We start from the raw sequence: 22231 nt of genomic DNA on the forward strand, positions 1-22231 counted from the left end.
AGCTGGTTCAGTTCATGCGGCTGGTCACCTGTTCAGTTAGCCGCCAGCTAACGTCCTGGCCCTAGGGCGCGCCGCTTCCCGCTGCTGCACAGAAGTGAGGTGCAGCGGGGTGGAGCGGAGGAGGCTGCCGGGTCTCTCCGGCTCCTGCTGCCGCAGTGAGTGCAGGCGTCAGGGGCCGACGGCTGCTTCCGCCCCGCACCAGGCCCCCGTGGTCCCCCCAGCTGGCATTGCTCGGGGGAGGGGCGGAGCAGAGGCGGGGCTTTGGGAAGGAGTGGGGCAGAGGTGGGGTGTGGTAGAGCAGCAGGGCCGGCAGGGGGTTGCCCTGCGCCTGGGGCACTGGAGGGGGTTGCCCCAGACCTGTGCCCCCCTCGGTTCGGCCCTGCCCGCCATCCACGCGAACAGGGAGCCTTCACTGTCTTAAAAGCTTATGGGGCATCGAGGCCTCTCCTCCCAGCTCCCCCCTTGCCCTTCCTCGAGCCGCCTCTCACTCCCGTGTTGCAGGACCCCTGTGAGGACAAGCGGCACAAGGACATCTGGTCCAAAGAGAAGACCTGTGACCGGTTCCCAAAGCTTCTCATCATTGGCCCTCAGAAGACAGGTACTGCAGCCCCCCTCCGTCCAACTGCGCCCCACAGAGCCAGGGCCGCTGCCGCTACGGGCACCCCCCTTAGCTGCGCTACTGCGCCAGTCGCACCATTTCTCTTCGCGAGGGGCAGCGTCTGGGTCTCCCTCGGGAGGCCGGCTGGTGCCTCCCTGCGTTCTGCCTGCCAGCCCCCTAGGCAGGTCCGAGCTGGGGACGTTCCCCTCGTTGGGTCCTAGAACCTCCCTCTTTCCTGTGCCGGGCTGGGGCAGGGACGTGAGCTGGGTGCCCCGTCCATGCCTGCGGTAGAGGGGAGGGAGCGCTGCCCGGTTTGCCACGGCGCTGGGAGGTCGCTGCCGCGCCCTGGCCTCAGCTCTGCCCCCTTTCCGTCTAAAGGGACGACGGCCCTCTACCTGTTCCTGGGCATGCACCCGGACCTGAGCAGCAACTACCCCAGCTCGGAGACCTTTGAGGAGATCCAGTTCTTCAACGGACACAACTATCACAAGGGCATTGACTGGTAGGGCTCCTTTCGTGCTGCCCCCTGCTGGGCTTCTGGGCATGCCGGGTCGGAGGGCAGTGTTCCCTCATTTTTTTTCTGTCCAGCTGCGGAATAAATGTTATGTGCACCAAGGCATGTGTGGCTGGGCACCACCGGTAGAAACATCCGCTGCTGGCTGTGGGCGCTCTGCTAATCAGCTGGGAGGCCACCCAGGTGCTCAGCTCGCAGGGCCCACTGGTTGGGGGAAGCTGTGAGCTCAGTGAAGAGCCAAGGAGGGGGTTTCCCATGTGGCTTTGGCTCTTGGGACCAATCCGTCAGGGCAGGCGTCCACAAACCCCTTCTCAGACTGGTCATTCCCGCTAGATGCACATTCAGCCCCGCAGCCCTGGGCTCAGAAAGGTGCCTAGATGCTGAGCAATGAAGTGCCGGTCTAGAGCCATCTGCAGAGCACCGTAAACCCCCAATGCCCCCTTACCCGCGGGGGCTGGGCCTGGGGCCAAGGGATCGTTTTGTCTACATGGGAGCCCCTGTCCGTGGTGCCAGGCTTCTGTTCCAGCCCGGCGGGGCCTGATCTACCCACGGACAGGCAAGCCCCAGGTCCTGGTCCCAGTACACTTCTGCCTGGACCAGCTCCATCGCGGTGGTGGAGACGGGCCCTTCCCTCCATGCTGGGGCCCGAGACCAGCGGTGCTCAGACAGGCCGTGGCTGTTGAGGGGTGATCGGTGGCGTGTGCTGGACCCTGACTATAGAACCATAGTCGGGCTCTGTCTCTCCAGGGGAGGGGGCCAGGTGCATTTCTCTGTCCCTCCCCCGCCCGGTGCCCTCTTCCCCCGTCTCAGGCTGTGACCTCCCTGCAGGTACATGGAATTCTTCCCCATCCCCTCCAACACCACCTCGGACCTGTACTTTGAGAAGAGCGCCAATTACTTCGACTCGGAGGTGGCCCCCCGGCGGGCAGCCGCACTGCTCTCCAAGGCCAAGGTCATCACCATCCTCATCAACCCGGCGGACCGGGCCTACTCCTGGTACCAGGTGAACGGCCTGGCCGCGGCTGCGCCGTCTGTTCCCGCTCAGGGTTGGCTGGGGGGCTGCTGCTCTGTGCGCTGGGCGTGCGGCCAGTCTGCGATTCCAGGCTGGGGCAGGCGTGCTCTGCGCTGGTCCATGGCTGGTCCATGGCTTTGGCAGGGGTCTGGCTTGTGCCGGCGATCGGCAGGCTCAGGCGGGTGTCCGAGGAGGATGGGCTGATGGTCCAGGGCTCTGCTGTGGGAGCCGGGATGCTGGCCCGTGGAAGGGAGGAGCCCTGCCGAGCAGGGGGTGGTGCACACAGCACATCTCCCAGCTGTGGGCCAGGCAGCGGGCAAGGCACCGGGTAGCCCAGTGTCTGCGTGAGTGCTCAGAGACCTCCCCGGAGCTCACAGGCAGCCTCGGACTTCAGATCTCAGCAGGGGTGGGGGGCCCACAACCCCCCCGAGTGCCGTGGGTGGGTGGAGCAAGGGGCCAGCCAGCAGGCCTAGAGTCCCCGGGCGTCCGGGGGGGACTGGTACCCACAGCAGGGATCTGCCCGCTGCACTGAGCAGCAGGGGAAGCAGAGTGACGTGGCCCCAGCTCGCTCTGCTCTCCTGGCCGGGCTGCTCGGGGAAGGGGTGGGACCGCCCCCACACTGGCCAGCGGGAAGTGGAGCAACGCGTCCAGGGGACAGAGCGAGCTCCACTTCCCCGGCCAGTGTCGGCCCCCTGTCCTGCTAAAGCCCTGGACCGCATTGGTTGGGAGAAGAGGCGGGGCAGAGTGGGGAAGAGGCGGGAGAGGGCAGAGTTAAGGGTAGGGGGCGGGGCCTGGAGCGGAGTGGGGTTGTCCTGATCCTTCCCTACGCTGGGGCGGTCACATGGCCAGTGACCCTCCCCCCACACTGGTGTACCCCTTCACCAGTTGCCCTGGGATCTCTGTAACCCGGGTCAGACCACTGGGGTTTGGTCGGAGACACTGAAGCGCTTTGCCCTGGTTCGCAGCACCAGCGAGCTCACGACGATCCCGTCGCACTGAAATACACCTTCCACGAGGTGATCACGGCCAGGCCCGAGGCGCCGCAGAAGCTCCGCATGCTGCAGAACCGCTGCCTGGTGCCGGGCTGGTACGCCACCCACATCGAGCGCTGGCTGAACAACTACCATGCCAACCAGGTAGGAAGGGCACAGACTGTGCAGCCGTCTTATTCCCAAGGGCCGCGGGGAGAGCGCTCGCTCTGCGGGGCGAGGAACCCGGCGCCAGAAGGCTTCACGGGCCGCGTTCTACTCACCTCTGGGGTAACAGCCTCTCTCTGCCCAGCCCTGGCTAGGGGAGCCGGGAGCAGAGGCTCAGAGCAGCGGGATGCCTGTGGGACCCAGAGCACAAACACTTCCCCTTCACCCAGCTTCTGTGGCTGTTTCTCAGATCCCGGGGTGGAGATGATCAGTGGCTGCTCCTCTCGGATCCGTGGCATTGAAGTGTGTGTGGGAGGTGTTGGTGCGGTGGGGGCGTGGCAGAGATGTCAACTAAGGGTGTTAAGGACCAGTCGATTTCCCCCTTCCTCCCCCCCCGCTGCCTCTGAGGTAGAGGCAGCAAAGGGGGGGAAGGGGTACTTCAAAGCGGCAGCACCGCTCCTCCCGCCACCCCCCGCTCAGCTCCCCTTTATTCTTACAGATCCTCGTCCTGGATGGCAAGCTGCTCCGAACAGAGCCAGCCAAAGTGATGGAAACAGTCCAGAAATTCCTTGGCGTGACGAACTTCATAGATTACCATAAAACCCTGGCGTGAGTGCTCCTCTGCCCCCGTCCGCCGGCGTGCTCCTCGGGGCTGCGGCCCCGTCGTTCCAAGCACTGGGGTTTCTTTCCCTTCCCCGGGGCAGGTTTCCCGTCAAGGGGGGATGGTTTGGTTACAGGGCGGAGGCAGCATAATCCTGGTCCCCGGCTAAGCTTCCATTGATTTCAAGAGGGGTGAGATTTTGCCCTAGGACTCCCAGCCACATTTGACTCTGGGGCCTGAACCGAGGCCTGAGTCTCCTTCCTCAGAGGCTTGGATGGTTTTTCTGAACATGGTTCCTGAGACATTAGTCCTGCAGCCTTGTGGGCTACCTCCGGGCAGGCCTGGCGTGCAGCCGAGGAAGGGAAATCGGCTTCTTCCTTGCCAAGATGCTGGACGTCCGTTCACGTCTCTTGTTTACAAGGGGCTGTGGCTCTCTGCTTGGCCCGAGCAGTATTTTCCATGCTGCATTTCCGGTGTTATGGGAACCACAGTAGTCACCCGGCCTGGCAAAAGAATCTTCTGTGACCATCTGGACCCATGTACAAGTTCAAGACACCGCCCCGGAGCAGGTCACTGTCTGCACCAGGGCCAGGCGTGGGGTAGGGAGGTGGATTGGTGGGTCGCGCTGAAGTTGCATCTGGCAACTTTCCTTGCCATTTCATAGGCCTGGGAGTTTAGGTCAAACTTAGCCGCATAAGGTCAATTTTTCTAAACATGAGTCCACACACCAAGCCAGTTCCGTTGATTTCAAGGGCCGTTCAAGTCGATTTCGGTACTCCTGCTTTCATGAGGAGTAACCGCTAGAGTCGAGCTCACATGGTTGACTTGACGGGAGTACAGTCGCAGCGCTGCAGAAGTTGACATTCTTGGCCTCCGGGAGGAGTCCCACAGTGCCCCGCGCTGACCACTCTGGCCAGGACTTTCAACTCTGCTGCTCTGCAGGTGAACAGGAAACGCCCCAGGAACATTTTGAATTTCATTTCCTGGGCGGCCAGTGCAGCGAGCAGACCTCACAGCACCCTGAGCAGCGCACCTGACCATAGTTCCCACTAAGGTGTGCGGCTGCATGGCTGTGCACTAAAAGTACTCTCCCCCCTCCCACCCCACTACTCTGGAGAGCCGTGCAGCACTCACATGGCAGGGGGCTGATCCAGCGGGCGTGGGAGGGAGCCTCTGGGGTGGGGGGCCTGGACCTGCTGCGGCCAAGTGGCAGAGGGGAGGGGGAGGCCTGCTTCGGTGCCTGGAGCTGCCACATGTTGGGGAGGGGCAGGGCCTGTTCTGGCAGCTGGGGCTGGGAATGGGACCTGCCACATGGCGAGGGCGGAGGTGGTGTCTGCTCCTGTGGCCAAGAACGGGACCTGCCGTATGTCTGGGGGGCGGGGTCTGCTCCGGCAGCCAGGAACGTGTGTGTGAAGAAATCAGGTGCCACGGGGGGCACATCCGAACCAGCACACATGACCTCAATATTGGTGCTCACTCCGCTCGTGGTTGGAAAATCTTAGAGGGAACACTGAGCCAGACCATCACTCCATGAGTTCCCAGGGTTGCACCAGCATGGAGGGCGCAGGACATCCTGGACCTCCCTGCTGTGTGGGGAGAGGACTCTGTGCCCAGAACTGCGACCCAGCGAAAGAAGCGCAGATCTCTCTGCGATCGTGACCAAGGGCGAGGAGGAGAAAGGAGATGCAGGGACGCCCGTTGCTGCTGAGTGAAAATAAAGGGGCCGAGGCAGTCGTACCAAAAGACAAAGGAAGGATGCCTACCTGAACAGACACCCCATCCAGCTCTTATGGGCCATCCAGTGCCATAGCCTCCTCTCCCACGGGCCCTAGGAGGGAGGGGACGTCCAGAGCAGCCTCACACTCCATCCCCAGAGATGCGTGGCGAAGCAAACGGGTGCCCTCCTCGCAATTGTGATCACACACATACACCCCCGAAGCGCCGCACACTGAATGCAGGGCCCCTTGCTGAGAGTAACCCGTGTGTCACTCAAAACGGGCCATTCATAAATCTGCCTTTCAAAGCCTTTCTGATTGGCACTGCCCCACCCTGTGCCCTCCATATCGCCCTGGGGACACTGCGGGACCTTCCCTTCAAGCACCCAAAAGCACATGCTGCCACCATCCCGCACTTGCTCAGCCTGTAGTTGAACTGCAGTCCAGGTTGTTTGTTAACAGCTGCGTGAGCCGCCGGAGCAAGGGGCAGGCCGGGTCGCCAAGGATCACTATTGGCATTTCAACAGCCCCAATGGCAATTTTCTGATCTGGGGGAAAAGTTGCAGCTTGCCAACGAGGCAGGAGTGCCTAAAGGTGCGTGTGTCATGCACCTTTCCCAACCACCCCACGTTGATGTTGGTGAAACGGCCCCTGTGATCCACCTGCGGTACCGTCAAGAAGTCCCCCTCGTGGTGTATGTGCTCCTTGGCCAGGTGCTTGGGTGCCGTCACGCCGCCACAGTTAGGGAAATTCGGGAGGCCACTGTGCTCCATAGCAGAAGGGTATCAATAGCCTTGGCTGCTTGGATCACAACAGCCCCTGCAGTAGATTTCCCCACTCCAAGTGGATTCCCTACTGACTGGTAGCCGTCTGTCCTAGCAAGCTTCCACAGGGCTATTGCCACGCGCTTCTCCATCATCAGAGCAGGTCTCATTCTGGAATTGCTGTGCGTCCGGGTCGGGAGGGGGAAGCCATTCGCACACTTCCATGAAAGTGGCCTTACGCATAGGGAAGTTTTCCAGCTCCTGCTGATCGTCCCATGGCTGTACCACAACGTGGTCCCATCAGGCTGGGTTTGCGTGCTGGCACCAGATCTGGCGCTCCGCTGTGGCCAGCGGGTCGACAGCCGGTGGCATGTGCTGGTCGCTGAACTCAAGTGCTTCGCAGAAGAGTGTGTTCGTGGCCTCCCAAGGTTCATCCTGGATGTACTCCAGCATTCAGCGCACCAAGGTTAACGTCATCACGATCAAGCTTTGATACTCAACGGGATCCCTGATGGGTTCCATGCTGATGTTGCTGTGGCATCTGTACGGATAACCAAGGGAAAAAAGGGTGCAAAAAGACTGTTTGCCTTTGCATGTATCCAGAATCACCTTGCGCTGCACAGTTTTGGTCCCAGCATGCACTGGGAACATAACCCAGTGTGCAAAGAGGGCATAGGCACTGTGGGATAGCTACCCACAGTGCATTGCTCTCAAGGTCAATAGTAGCTCCCTTTCTGGGGATGTGCTACTTCAAACTCTGTCAAAGTCTTGCATGTAGTGGGGACATGCATCTTCGACTTGACAAAATTGGGTGCTAAAAATCGAGCTTAATAAATTCAATCTTTACCTCTGTGTAGACATGGCCATAGTAACTGGCCATGGCAGATGGGGCTGTTCCAGCCCTGCAATTTAACCATAACCAGTAAGCATCGCTCAGTAACGGTGCTTATCGGTTAACCATTCACATCCCTGTCCCTCACAGGTTCTTAGAAACCTCCAGTGTTGAATATTGCACAGCCTCTGGGTATCTGTTCCGGGACTTACCTATTTTTACTGTTAGAAAATTTTAAAATATCTCTAACTCCAATCTCCCTTACTTCAGATTAAGCTGATTACTTCTTGTCCTGTCTTCAGTGGACATGGAGAACAATCATTCGTTGTCTTCTGAGTAACACCCTTCATATGTTTGGAGACGTATCATGTTCCCCTGCAGATTTCTCAAGACGAAACATGCCCGGTTCTTTCAATCTTTCCTCACAGGTCAGGTTCTCTAAACCTCTTACCGTTTTTGTTGCTCTCTTCTGGACTCTGTCCAGTTTGTCCACATCTTTCTTCAAGTGCGGCACCCTGGATGGCCACTGTATCCCAGCTGTAGTCTCGTTGATGCCGAATGGAGCCGGGCTGTTACCTTCCATGTCTTGCCCATGAAACTCCTATTAATGCAGAGCTGAGCGAGAGCTGCCTTCTTTGCCACAGCATCACCCGGTTGACTCGTATTGCATTTGTGAGCCATTGTCACCCCCAGATCCTTCTCAACAGTACTGCTGCCTAGTCCCTTGCGCCCCATCTTGTAGCTATGCAGCTGATTTCCCGTCTTCCCTAACTTTGAACTTTGAACTTGTCTTTATTGAATGTCATCTTGTTCATTTCAGATCAATTCTCCCACTTGTCATGGTCATCTTGAATTCTGTTCCTAGCCTCCAAAGTGCTTCTAACCTCCCTGCAAATTCTATACGCTCGCTCGGCACGCCATTATCCAAGTAGTCGAATCATCCGATGAAGTGGGTTTTACCCACCAAAACTTATGCCCTAATACATCTGATAGGCTCTGTGGTGACACAGGACTCCTGGTTTTTTTTTATGAACACATTGAGTAGCACCAGATCCAGGTACTGGAAAGCCGTCTGTTGCTGAGGAACTTAGCACAAAGATCGTGTGTGGGCACGTTTGGATAAACATTCTGACTTTTCCCCTCGTGTTGTAGGTTTGATCCAAAGAAAGGATTCTGGTGCCAACTCTTGGAGGGAGGGAAAACCAAGTGCTTGGGGAAAAGCAAAGGGCGGAAGTATCCAGAGATGGATTCAGATGTAAGTATTCGAAACCTCGCATGACTGCCACTAAACGCGTATTGCTTTTGCTTCCTTTGCTACTACTGAGGACCACAGTTTCTGCAGAACACAGGATGGGGGACAGAGGGCATGCATGTCGCTCTGCACTAGAAAACCACATTTACGTGCGTGCGCATGCCAGGGAGAAGGTGGTGGGTGGATAGTGAAAAGCTGGTCGGGTTTCATCGTGTGTTGACTGGAATCGACCCACTCTGATGCATTGACTGCAGCTCGTTCCTGGCAGGCACTAAGGATTACTGTGAATGATAATCTCTGTCCTCTTTCTCTTGCAGTCACGCGCCTTCCTGAGGGATTATTACCGGGACCACAATATAGAGCTTTCCAAGCTGCTGTACAAAATGGGTCAGACTCTGCCAACGTGGCTGCGGGAGGAACTCCAGAACGCTAGGTAGCTGCTGCTGTCGTCTTATTGAGCAATAGTGAGGTGAGCCCACGAAGAAGATCCCAAATCTAACACCGAGCCAAACAGACGGGAGCAGGCGAGAGAGGCCACCGGGGCAAAGCATTTCTGAGCAATATTCAGCCAAGGTCTTTGAGGGAAAATGCACGAGGACCCATGTGGTCATCAGTGTGGCGTATGGGAGCCAACTGTCTCTTCTGAGGGCCCTTCAAGTTGTGCAACTGCCTGACTCTGCCAACCCAGCGCGGATTCCCCAACAGCGGTCATCTTCTGAGGTCCTTGTCAGTGATGTCACTTCCTGGGTTGTGATGTCACTTCCGGACGGGGGGAGGGGCTTCCCTGAAGATTCCCTGCTTCTCCACACTTGGACGGGACTAGCTTCTCCGTGTCTGAGACAGTATTACAGCAGTTCTGAGACTCTCCTCATCAAATAATGGACCTCGAGGTGTGGACGACTCTTTGCAAAGCTGGCTTGGAGAACAAGAGCGTGATGTGCTGTTTGAGGTCAGAGGCCCGAAGGGGCCGGTCAGATGCACCGACCCAGGTCTGCAATCCAGTTACCAACCAAGTGAAGGGAGACGGCGTAAAGGAATGGCGCGTCCTGGCTTCCCGCACAACCTAGCATTAAACGCTGGAAGAGATCTCTTGGTTTTTTCAAGAAGACTTTAAGACTTGGCAATATTTAGTTTGTCACCAATGAATTTTTCTTCCCCACCCTTGTATTTTATTTTATTTTATTTTATTGAAGGGTGGGAGCTTCACATCTCTATCCCATCTGGCAAGAGAACTGAACTGAGAAATGGTTACAAAGGGAAAAAAAACAAACCCTGCCCCACCTTCCCGCATAGCAACATTTTATATGCGTGGTGTTTTCTGTGGTAAAAGGCTGAGGTCCAATAGCCCGGTCCGTGGAACATGCTTCGACATACGAGCCTCCGGCTCAGAAGGGGGCAGACTTTGGGCAGGGCAGACATTGGACTAACAGCGGCCAAAAGGATTCTGAGCACGTTGGACCTCTCAGATACTAAACGCTAAAGTATTTTAATAATTTGTCCTTGTTTTTCTGGTGCCAGAGTTTGTATCTGAGATACGAGGGTTTTATTTTGTCTCGCTCACTGTTACACGTGAAGGAGCGGGCCGGTGCGGTTGGCTGGTCTCTCTACTGACCAGTCACAAACCCTTTTTTTTTTTTTTTTTCTGACGACGGGATAAGTACCTTGCTGCTTCATCTCTGGCTCTCTGTTCTTTTCACTGCCAGTGTTTCAGTATTGAGGTTTCCTGCAAGTTTCTGCCAACCCCCCTCTCCTCACTGTTCTGGTGTCCGGGGAGCTGGCAGCAGAGCTAAAGATGAGCTTTTGCCCTCAGTTCCTTGGTGGAGGTGTCCCCTAAGCAGAACGGGGGTGTATCGCTCACTCAGGAGTGGAGGAGGCCCAGCGTCGGGCCAATGGAAGACTCGTTTGGCCAGTGGTGTTGGCGGAGTGAGCCGCTTGCCTGGTGGGTGTAATGGTGTGGGGGAGGAGGAGAGGAAGTTCTTTTACCTCACTGCTCCGCAGCGGTTGGGCAGAGAGAACGGGGCAGCCGAGGCAGGTGAAGGGGCAGCCACCCCAGGCAGTACGAACACGAGGAACGAAGACGGGCATGCCAGTGTCTCAAGGTGCAGGAATCAAGGGCTCATGCAGGGTTCTTGGGCCTGCGACTTCTAGGAGCTAAGCACTGCCTAAGATTAATTCATCGGGGATCCCCCCCACCTCCCTACACTGGACGTCACAGCATTCGCCACTGGGCAAATTCACAAGGAAGAGGGTCTAGCAAGGAAGGTTCCCCTACAGGCCCTCAGGCTGTTCCGCGTGTCCGTGTCGTCTTCCTCTCGTGGGGCCTCGCTGGAATGGCGGGGAGTGAGCGATCCACACAGGCCTGCTCCCTGGGCGCGCCAGTGGTCTTGCGTTGTCCTCTGCCATCGGCTAGGCTCTGAGGGTCTTAGTCTGCCCCATCCTGGGACGGCACGTCCCTGCTGCTGCATCCCCTCCGGCGCGTGCAGTAACGCAAAGCCGCCGCCTCTCCTCAGACGCTCCCCTACCCCGGGAGAAGTCAGGGGCCCTGTTCAGTGACTGTATTATACGGGTGCGTGTTGGTCCCAGGGCGTGAGAGGGAGAAGGTGGGTGAGGTGATAGCTTTTACAGGGCCAGCTCCTGTTGGGGGAGGAGGGAGAGACATGTTCAAGGTGACACAGATGTCCCTTGTTTCGGTGTTAGACGTGCAGCGGCTGTTCCTTCACCCCGCGGCCAGGCCACGCTGGGTACGTCTGTGCTGGAGCTGATGGTGAGCTAGAACCTGAGAGGTGGCTGGGGCGGGATGGGCTGAATTGTCTCCCACCCAGGCCCTAGGGGGCTACACCTGCGGCTCCTCTTGGTAGCAGGCTAGGAGAGCTCTCGTGAGCGCGTCTGCGTGAGCTGGAATTACACCTTCAGCTCCCGTGGAGACGTGCCCTTCGAATGACCAGAGTAGGAGCTGGGGCAGCCCAGGGTTGGCCGTTGCTTCGGGTGACGGTGAAAGGCCACGTGTATCTTCCGCAGCCGGTTGCCGTTTCCTCCCCCAGCCGCCGGGGCCGTGATACGGGAAACACGGTCTGCTCCGTCGCTTGTTACAGTCACAGCAGAGGGGCCAGGACCTCAGCCCCTCGCCCGCATGATTCTTCTCTTCTGGCTTCTCCTGGCTGCAGGGGAGGGAGGCGTTGAGTTGAGCACGTTGGGAAGGAGCAGCCAGGACACCATGAGACGCGTAAGCCAGCAGCCCATTGGTCTCCCCGTCCGTGCTGCTGCTTGGGGAGGTGGATCCCAAACGACGGCCCGCGGGAGTTAGCACCGATGGTGTCGCTGCCATCTTGGAATTTCCCCTGTTTCCCTCCGACAGGTGACTTCAGGTTAGAGCGGTGGTGTAGGGCGAGAAGGGGACTCGCTTCTTGGGGCCACGCGTCCAAACTGCCTGCCAAGGCTGGTGCCGAGGGGTACTGTGTTTCCAGTCTCTAGTGTCATAGGTACGAGCGAGCACACGTGTGTGCCCATGTGAGCACACGCTAGGAGTAACACGGGCGCTCACCTCGGCCACAGGAGAGCTCCTTGTTTTAGGCTCTCCTGGAGGTGCTCATGCGGTGCCCACCAATGCAGGTGGGGGCTCCGAGGGCTAGTATAGCTCATGGGCCATGGGGTTTGACAAACTAAACAGTAGCTGGCTCCATGCGGGTAGCAGACCCCGTCGTGCTGCTCCGCTGGCCACGCGGGCAAACATCGGGCTGGGCTGGGACCGAGAACTGCCTAACGCAGCCTCCATCTGCGCCCCACAACTGCCCACTCCTTGCCTCGTAGCAGCCTCTGCCCTCCTCTGATTTGTTCCGCGGTCTCGTGCCGGGAGTATCCCTGGCAGCTAACTGTGACCTTCCCTGGTGGAGGGGGGACCCGCACTGAATGAGCCCATGTTCCTCTCCGCACCCAGGCTGCTCCTATCGCTGCTGCTCTCAGCTCTCCTGGAGCCAGGACTTGGCCTCCCGACCCTTTGATTGGCAGCAGCAGGAAGGAAAAGGCAGGAGAAAAGCACTCGGTGCACGATATCTCGACCTTTCCGGAGGGAAGCCTCAGCAGGGTGACCGTGTTAATCTGCATCTGCAAAACCAAGGAGTCGCCCTGGGGCACCTTAGAGATGAGCATCCGCTTTGGTGGGTAGAAGCCACTTCATCAGATGGATTGGAGTGGACGTGGCAGACGCGGGGGTGGATACACAAGGAAGAGGTGGAAGTGTGTAATTCACAGCATTTGATCTGGAGGGGAAATTGCCAGACCAAATGTTGTGAATGAGCCACTTCTCCCCTGACTTTGATGAGCTTCATTAACACAAGCAACATCTTCCTTATATACACCCCTCTGCTTCTGTCACTTCTACTCCAGTCTGTCTGGTAAAGTGGGTTTTACCCACCGAAGCTGATGCTCTAGTAACGCTGGTAGTCTCGAAAGTGCCAAAGGCTCCTCGTTTTTCCACAGGGAGAGAGGCTGGCTCACTCCTGAGGGGTCTGCAAAGCCAGGACCCCCTTACTGGCCCCATTTGTGATGGTGTGGGCCTCAGCTTCCCAGGACCCATGAGCCAGGGGTGGAACCTGGGCCCAGGACCACAGGCTGTAATGGGATGTGGCAAAGTGAGAGAGGATGGATGTAAAGCGCTTTCTGCAGCCTCTGACAGTCTGTCCCCATCGCATCAGGGTGTCTTAGGCTCAGCTTAGCTCACGAGGAAACAGATCTGAGCGCTGCAACCTCACGTGGGCAGCGGGGTGGAGACGGGTACCCTAGGAACAAACCACCCAGCCAGGTGCGCGTTGACAAAAGGAATCATTGGAACAGTCCCCAAATGCTGATGGGTTTTAGCCTGCACTTTACAAGAGGGGAGTGGTACGTACCAAGCCCGCTCTGTCGAACACAAGCGCGGTCACTGGGTGGCGCTGGAGAGCGAGTCGGGAGAGACACTCCCATTTTTAAACCGTTCTTTTACCTTTTGTTACTGACAAAAGAGGGAAACCCTGTAGGTTCCCAGTTTTATTTTTGCATGAAATTCTGTATACTTTCCCAGGGGTTGGGAGGTGGGGGGGAATGGGTATTTCCTGGGCGGGGGAGGGAGGAGGATCAGGGAGGGGATATTTCCGAGTTGTCTTTGGCCCTCCTTTCGATCTCGTTGAACCCAGTCGCTTTGGGTTGTATTCAAAGATCCTTTATCACTAACAATGTATGGTCCTGTTGAACTAAACTGCTAATAAAATGGGGCTCTCTGTTTGTAGTCGCTTGCCTCGCCTGCTCTCTTCTTCCACTTTTGAACCACAGCTTTATAAGAATTTCAGGTTGAAAGAGATCCCCACGGCCTGGCCAAGGTCATGCCCATCCTGCTAATTAAACCCTCCCGGCATGGCCACCGCGGGAGGGTATAAACCGTAGTTTTCAAACTTTTTTTCTCATGACCCGGTTGAAGAAAATTGTTGATGCCCACGACCCAACAGAATTTGCATGAAGTGCAGGCTCCGGGGTGGGGCTGAGGGGCACAGGAGGGGGATCCATCTTTGGGGGGGGGGGTCAGGGCTGGGACAGGAGGGACTTACCTTGAGCGGCTCCCAGTCAGCGGGGGGGACCAAGGCAGCTTCCTGCCTCTCCTGGCACCACAGACCAGGCTGCCCCCAGAAGCAGCCGACAGCTGGTTCCCAGCCAGTGGAGTGCGGAGTGAATGCTCGGGGCAGGGGCAGTGCACGGAGCCCTGTGCGCTCTTCCCCCTACAGACACACACACACACCTGGGAGCTGGTTCTGCTGCCGGCCACTTCTGGGGTGCAGCACAGTCTGTGGTGCCAGGCCAGGCAGGGAGCCGCCTTAGCCCCCCCACTGGTCACCTGATCCTTCTGCAGCAACAAGACCCAGGGCCCGACATTCCACCACCCAGCGACCCGTCATCTGAAAACTGCTGGTATAAAGGTATTGGAAGGAAAATAGGTTGTGCGGGTGTAAGGTAGCGTAACTGTCCACGCGAGGGATGGTAGGAGCAGTCACCCCCTAGCTCACACAGCGACACGGCTCCCTAAGAGGCGTAGGCCAGGCGAGAGCCATACTGGAGCAGGAGAGCGGTTTACAGCTCACACAGACATCCCTGCGCTGTATCGCGCTTTCCCAGGCGAGATCTGGGAGTACGTGCGCTGTTGGCTTCAAATGAGACTTGTTCTTGGACTGCCTTCCAGCCGGGCTTGTGCTGCCTGGCACACTAGGCTGCTGCGTGTACACACACAGGGCCGGCCCACAACATTTTGGCACCTGAGGCCATTCCCCTTCGCTTGGGCCAAAACTTTGAAAGGTCTCAATTCTCTGGGTCCTAGTGGCACCCCCACCCCACAGTCTAGCACCTGAGGCAGCCGCCTTAGTTGGCCTCGTGGTAAGGCCAGCCCGGTACACACACGACACACAGAGTGACACTCCTGCGGGTGCACACGGCACGCACTCTGCTTTGGAAAGCCTGGATGAGCTCTGTGCTGCTGCAGCGCCAGCAGGGTGAGCACAAACCCGCACATCTGCTTTTGGTGCATTTGGCTACTGATTTTCAGTTCCCAGAGTTAATGACAGGAAGGATGTAACCTTGACACTCACTGAGATTTGGCAGTAGACGGCGTCCTTGTTAAAGCACAATTTGTAGGCAAATGGTCACAGCAGAAAAGCAAAGTTTAGAAACGTGCCCTATGAAGAAAGATTAAAAAGACTGGGTCTTTTCAGCAGAGAAATAGAGGAGACTAAGGGGGGATATGATAGTCTATAAAATCATGACTGGTATGGAGAAAGTGAATAAGGAAAAGTTATTTTATTTTTTCCCATAAGAACTAGGGGTCACCAAATGAAATTAATAAGGAGCAGATTTAAAACAAAGCAAAGGAAGGGTTTTTCCCCCCCACACAATGCACAGTCAACCTGTGGAACTCCTTGCCAGAGGATGTTGTGAAGACCAGGACTTTAACAGGGTTAAAAAAAGAGCGAGATAAATTCATGGAGGATAGTTCCATCGATGGCTATTAGCCAGGATGGGCATGGATGGTGTCCCAGCCTCTGTCAGGGATCACTTGATGATTACCTGGTCATTCGCTCTGGACCATCTGGCATTGGCCACTGTTGGAAGACCAGTTACTGGGTTAGATGGACCTTCGGTCGCACCCAGTATGGCCGTTCTGATGTTCTACGGTATTTTCTCTCTTCCTTGACTTAGTCTGTTCTGTTTCACACAGCTGCGGGCCAACGGAGCCCAGATTGGATATTTCGCAAGCTGTAATTTGCAGCACTGCGCTAAGAACACTGCACGAAGAAACAATCGGGAGCCACGGTTTCAAGCAGTTAAACTCCTGGATCCCAGCGCTGTACGTTCAGCCAATGCGCCGGTGCGAGCACAGGCCCCGATGTCTGATTGTGGTCATTTTACATCCTGTTGGTAAGAGCCTAGTGGACTAAGGTTTAAAATCACAAGGTTTCCCTGTTTCTGAGGCTGCATTCAGTGCTCCGAGCGCCCTGCCTGAGAATGGCAAATGCCCCTTGTTTCTGCCCGGCGGGGATGCGGCCACTTCAGATGGTGCCGACTGGCCATCCCAACAGCCCTGGAGGGGACGGATGCTGAAGGACTGGGAACGGGTTTCTGTCTGTGCTGCGCACTGCCCTGCGTATCAAGCTCATGTATCTTAACAGCTCGCCGGCTACGCCGTTCCCCTCGTCTTTGTGGAAAAGCCAGAGCAGGATGAGATTGTAAAACCCCAACAATTAGGGTTGCCAGGTGTCCAGTTTTCACCCGGACTGTCCATTATTCGGGTCCTCTGTCCGGTAAAAAAAAACAACTTCCCAGACATGTGAAATGTCCAGTATTTCCTGTTTCCCTTGGGCGGAAGCCCAGCGGGGACCATTTTCCCTTGCTGTGTCTGGTGGGGAAGTGAGGAGTGCAGGGTCATTTAAAGGTGCAGCACCTTTTTTTTTCCCCTCAACGACACCCCCCCCCCTTTTTTTTTCCTCAACAGAATTTTTTCCCGGTGGTTTTTTTTGGGGGGGCGAGAGGGGTGTTTGGTATTTTTTGTTAAACCATCTGGCAACCCTACCAACAATGGGCAGGGAGACTTGGGCACAGAACCAGAAAATGACCTGTAAGTGAAGCCCATTTAATTTTGACTAGGTTTCCAGTTAGATGATCCCCTTTGCACGTCAGCCCTGAGTAATAAGTGATGGGAGACCTGGCTGCCTCTTGCTCCCTCGAGTGACCGACTCTTGCCTTTTCCAAACCTGACTGATGCAGTCCCTGAGATCCTCGTTGGGAAAGCCTGGACCTCGGGCCATGTTGTTACCACGGTTGCAGTGAGATGGGGGTGTACAGTACATCTGTGTCCATGGGGATCCCAGCGGGTTGTTGCTAGGCTACTGCACTTCCTGCTAGCGCAGTGTCATGGCGACAGCAGGGACCGGCCTGGGATTCTGCTCCACAATCAGGAGTCCCCGTTACACCAGCCACAAGGGATCTGGGATGAGTGAAATAGGGCCTCTGGCCCCAGAGGGACATGCACCGGCCCCTAACGGTGTCAACAGGTTGGAGGGGGTAGCAGCTGGCTCCAGTGCAGCCTGTGCTCCATTAGACAACGCCAGGCCTATTTCTACGCATTACTGCGCCCGGGCTCTATCGACAATGCTAGCTGCTCTACCGCCACCTACTCCTGCCACCTAGAGCCCGCAGGGGAGCCAGATTTAGGAGATCACTTCAGATGGATTGCAGTACACCTGGGGCTGTGGTCGCGCACTCTGGGTTAAAAGCAGAGTCCCTAATAGGCAACGGATTCTTCCCTGTCCAGGCTGGGGGGGTTGGTTGGTTTCAGGCAAGTTTCCCTGGACTAGAAAAACCAGATCCCTTTAAAGCAGCAGTGTGCAGCCTAGGCTAGTGAGTGGCCCTCCACCATCGCAGTGGTGGTGTAACCGAGACGGCATCCTGGGACAGGGCAGTTTTGCTCACGGCGCTTGTGGGCCTAGAATTTGCGGAGAGGCCGACAGAACCGTAGCAGCGCCGTGATGGGATGCAGAGGGAGCCCACGGCTCTCCCAGTCACAGCACTCTGCCTCCGACTTCCCTTACGCCTCGTGAAATGAGGGTTACTGGTGTCGGAGTCCTTCGGCACCTAGTTATTTCGAAATAACGGCTTGCAGTGCAGATACGCTCTCTGTTATTTCAGCATAACCTCAGTTATTCCAAAATAACGCTGCCGGGCAGATGTACCCTGCCGGCGTATGTCCCAGCTGGATGACTTCCTCTTATGTGCCCATCTCTTTGTAATGGGTGCTGCTGAGATACCGGTGTTAGCGGCGTATCGCTGTAACTCAGGTTTTGTTGCTTGCTCGTTAACTCAAGGTTCTACACATATTGGACCAGGCCAGTGAGGAATCTCTCCTGGGCCTCTGCACCTGGCCACAAACTTTTGCTCTGCCCCCGGCGGCTCAGAGCCACGTCTGCTCACATGGGGGGCATGCTCATGCTAGCCTCGACAAACACGACAGGCCAAGTCCAGAGAGGAGGAGCTTGTTGTGCAGGTGGAAGAAGGTCTGCCGGCGATCTAGGGCAGCGCTAGGTCGGGCGAGCTGTGAAACTGCCACGAGCAGCAACCGTCACCCAAAACGGCCTCGCTGCAGTGGCTGGGCGCTCCGTTGTCATCTCACCCTGTGCCATGGGCTCCAGGGCTTGGCGCATGGCGACCCCCGAAGGGGAGAGGTTCTTTCCCTGCCTGGTGGGCATGCCACCCCTTGCATCCTTAACGATCTCGAGAAACGCAAAGGGGGAGCGGGACCAGGCCAGGCTCTGCACTGCACGTGCAGTGATGAAGCTTGTTCGCAAGGTGGCAGCATCCACTCAGCACTAGACTGTCTGCCTGGGTAGTGCTTGAGCAGCGAGGAGTCCACGGGGGAGGGCTCTATCTCTTCCCCCTAGTCCGTGGCGGGATGGGGGCCATTCGGACTCTTCCTTCCTGGTAACCTTAGGGAGAGCCTCTGGCTTCTCTTTCTCAGCCCGGCTGCAGGCTGGCAGTGCACCCCTGGCCCTGCCGGCTACTTGGGCTACTTTGCCGCAGCACCGCCAGCCCAATTAGCCACTGCTGCTCCGGAGAACTAACGCACCAACCCTACTGCAGCCGTTGTCAAACTTTTTTTCTCGTGGCCCAGTTGAAGAAAGTTGCTGAGGTTGGGTTGCGGCGTCATTTGACTGGCGTATGAGGCTGAGTATGGAGGTTCGGGGTGCAGGAGGGGGCTCTGGCTTTGGGGGGCAGGAGGAGCTCACCTTGAGTGGCTCCCTGTCAGCGGTGCAGCAGGGGGGCTAAGGCAGCTTCCTGGCACCGCAGACCAGGCTGCTCCCCAGAAGCCGCCACAGCAGGTTCCAAGCCAATGGGAGCATGGAGCTCGCACTCAGGGCAAGGGCAGTGCGTGGGCCGGCTGCTTCTGGGGCGCAGCGCAGTCTGCGGTGCCAGGCCAGGCAGGGAGCTGCTTTAGCCCCCCCACTGCTCACCTGATGCCCTGCAGCCAGGAGCCCCAGGGCCCGACCTTCCACCCCCCAGCACTGGGTGGTTTGAAAGCCACTGCCCCACTGCGCTAGCCAACGAGCCCAGCGCCCTGACATGCGCCGTCCCTGCTGGGGTGGTCCTGGGTGCAGGACTCTGGCCGTCCAGCACAACAGGGCGTGTGCTTGTCTGGCGCAGGGCGTTCAATGAGATGTTTATGGTCCGTGTGAAGCTACAGCCTCAGGCGCCAAACCACAGGGGGGTTGTGAGTGGAGCTAAGCTGAGTCGTTGCTCCACGTAGGATCCGACCAGTCCCAAAGATGACAAGGCCTGGGCATTTAGCCCACTGCTGTACCTGCCCAGGCGCCTCAGCTCCCCGGCGTAACATGAGTTTATTACTGAGTCTCTCTGCTGCTGGCGGATGAGTCCGAGACCGGGCCAGCTCTGGGCTCTCACAGATCACAGGGGAGGCCGCAAAGTCAGGAGGTGGCCTTAAAAATCTCGAGACGAAGGAATATGGATCCATTGGGGGCTGCTTTCCTTCGGGCAGGCCCGGGCACGCAGCCTCCAGCCCCGGGCAGGGCAGAGGGGAGCCACGGTGCGCCAGGGGGGCCGTAAAGGTTTTCAGCACCTCGGGATTAAAATGCTGACAGGCTCTACCCTCGCCGCCCAGAAAAAGCTGCTGCGCCTCCCTGTGTGGCCCACGAAGGTCGTGGGCGATGGCTCGGCGCTTACGGAGCTGCCGGTGCCAACCGCCCGCCTCCTGTCAGGGGGAGGGGCAGAGGCTGTTCCCGATGCCCTGGAAACTCTGGCCAGCCTGGTTTCAAAGCCAACGGATTTCCCTCGAAAGCTGCCTAGTGGGGCCCATTTTAGGCTTGGTCGCCACAATGGATTTCACAGCTGTCGCCGCCCCAGGCAGGAAGCGCTTAACTCCAGCTCTCGTCCCTGAGAGTGAGCTGCTAGGAAAGCTTGACCCCTCCCCTCCCCCAGCTGTGCCTGTGCTAGGTGGGGTGAGGACAGTCTGCAAAGCCAAGCCGTTGCAGGGCTGCGTTCCCGCGAGGGTGCTCGTGGGTGGCAAGGGGCTGGCTCCAGCGTGAGAAGGCTCAACGGTTTGGCAGAAAAGGACCTGGGGATGACTGGGGATGAGGAGCTGGATATGAGCAACAGGGCGCCCTTGCAGCCAAGAAGGCTACTGGCATTTTGGGTTGCATTAGGAGGAGCATTGCCAGCAGAGCTAGAGACGTGACTATTCCCCTTTATTCGGCACTGGTGAGGCCACATCTGGAGTATTGTGTCCAGTTCTGGGCCCCCCCGCTCAGAAAGGATGTGGACGCATTGGAGAGGGTCCAGCGGAGGGCAGCCAAAATGATGAGGGGGCCGGAGCACTTGGCCTACGAGGAGAGGCTGAGGGATTTGGGTTTGTTTAGTCTGCAGCAGAGACGAGTGAGGGGGGATTTGATAACAGCCTACAACTTCCTGAAGGGAGGTTCCAAAGAGGAAGGAGAGAGGCTGTTCTCAGTGGTGACAGATGGCAGAATGAGGAGCAATGGGCTCAAGTAACAGTGGGGGAAATCTTGGATGGATATTAGGAAAAGCTATTTCCCTAGGCGGGTGGGGAAGCACTGGGCTGGGTTCCCTAGGGAGGGGGTGGAATCTCCATCCCTAGAGATGTTTAAGTCCTGGCTTGACAAAGCCCTGGCTGGGAAGATTGAATTGGGGTTGGTCCTTCTTTGGGCAGGGGGCTGGACTCAATGACTCCTGAAGTCTCTTGACTCAATGACTCCGGAAGGATTCTATGATAACAAGCTTGCTGCTTGCACAGTACAGACATCCCCCCCCCGAACTGCAAAATCCTTCCTATCTCAGCCCCATCCAAGGCTAGTGTCCCCTCCAGCTGCCCTTAGAAAAGAGGAAGACTCTGTCCCTCCATTGCGAAGGGCAAGGCAGGGAGAGCCCAGGTTAGGAAGCACAGGGCCACTGGACTGAACGTGTGCTCTATGGCCCTGTTGCATGTGTTCCAGACAAGCTTCAAGGTCAGCGAGTGGGTTCCTAGTTCCCTGTGCCTAAGGAACTGGGAGGTGACGCTGTAGGGACAGCAGCAGCTCTCCTGGGTTGTAAAAAAACTGGGGAGATGGATGTGGCAGATCATGTTGGTCTCTCTCCAAGCCTAGGGAGATTATGGGCCAGTGGTGAGCAGAGCCAGCTCGTGAGCCGTGATGCGTGGCCGAGTGTCATGACTCATGCTATTGGGAGCCTTTCATACGCTCAGACTAGGGGTATAACAGGGACAGGTTGGAGCCACGCTAGTGTCCCTCTGATCCAAACTTCCCTAGAGTTTGGGGGCGTTCGGAGGTGAGGCAGCGTTGGTTCGGCTGCCAGATTATCCCCCCTCAAGTGCAGAATCCAGAGCCGCTCCCAATCCAGAACTGGGGCCAGGGAGGAATTTTGAGAGTAGATGCTCTGGATCGGGCCTGTCTCTCAAAGAGCACTGGCCACACCCAGCCGGGCTCACTGTAAGTCACCCCCCTCCTGTCTAGCCTTCCCGCTCCGTCTTCACCCCGCTGCCAGGTGCATGGTGTGGAGACATGCTGCTGAGGATGTAATGCTGATGGGGCCTTGGACCAATGTTCCCTCTAGTCTCTTCCATCCACGTGCAGAATTTTCCCCATCTATGTGTGGAATAAATGTTCCTATGTGCGCCGAGGCATGTGTGAATGTGCACCACCAGGAGAATCAAAAACCTAGCTCTGGGTGCTCTGCCAATCAGTTGGACAGCATTTTAAACTCTCCTGAGCCCAAGTGCTCATCTTACAGGGAACAGGGCATTGGACCGGTCATGAACAGAGTGCCTGCCATGGATGGACAGGAGCTGCCCACCAGGCAAGGCAGCCATCTTCCCCCTGGAGGTAAGAACAGCAGGCATTCAAAGGGGCAGGGTGCTGAGTGTGTCCCCCCCTCTCTCCCCCGTGGTAATAGTGAAGCAGGGATGTGTTTGCACCAGCACAGCCAGGATCTGTTCAAGGGAACCGTGCTCTCCCCTCCCTCTGTCCGGCTGTTCCTCCCTGCCTCCGCCTGCACAGAAACAGCCACTAAACAACTGTTTGAATTAAAGCAAGGGGTGGGGGCGGGCGCTTGTCAGCTCTTGGGTCTTGCTGTTCCTTTCTGGAATGCTTTGCCCACAGATCCAATAACACAGAGATAAAAACCTTCCCCAGAATCTCCGAGGTTGTGTGTTCGGCTCATGTGGTCGGTTTCTTGTTGGTTGTGCAACACCCGCCGGTGCCTGTCATTTACTCCC

At 57.2% G+C, this 22231-nt stretch overlaps 1 protein-coding gene across 8 annotated transcripts in view; it reads left to right on the forward strand.

The window, feature by feature from the left end:
* Nucleotides 1-16137, forward strand: part of NDST1 (N-deacetylase and N-sulfotransferase 1) — a 99560-nt gene extending 83423 nt beyond the window's left edge. For 6 of the 8 annotated variants that reach the window (XM_075900554.1, XM_075900553.1, XM_075900551.1 and 3 more), the window contains 7 exons: nucleotides 502-598; nucleotides 977-1100; nucleotides 1941-2115; nucleotides 3090-3260; nucleotides 3760-3869; nucleotides 8325-8427; nucleotides 8742-13684. In XM_075900554.1, the coding sequence (XP_075756669.1) occupies nucleotides 502-598; nucleotides 977-1100; nucleotides 1941-2115; nucleotides 3090-3260; nucleotides 3760-3869; nucleotides 8325-8427; nucleotides 8742-8861 (900 nt within the window). In that variant the 3' untranslated portion in view covers nucleotides 8862-13684. Of the gene's footprint in view, nucleotides 1-501; nucleotides 599-976; nucleotides 1101-1940; nucleotides 2116-3089; nucleotides 3261-3759; nucleotides 3870-7442; nucleotides 7601-8324; nucleotides 8428-8741; nucleotides 13685-15655 lie in introns of those variants that run through there. The other 2 variants (XR_012896390.1, XM_075900558.1) reach the window with 2 other exon arrangements.
* The last annotated feature ends 6094 nt before the right edge of the window (nucleotides 16138-22231 follow it).

The sequence above is a fragment of the Pelodiscus sinensis genome, chromosome 17 (genome assembly GCF_049634645.1).
Source record: "Pelodiscus sinensis isolate JC-2024 chromosome 17, ASM4963464v1, whole genome shotgun sequence".
Classification (NCBI taxonomy): domain Eukaryota; kingdom Metazoa; phylum Chordata; order Testudines; family Trionychidae; genus Pelodiscus; species Pelodiscus sinensis.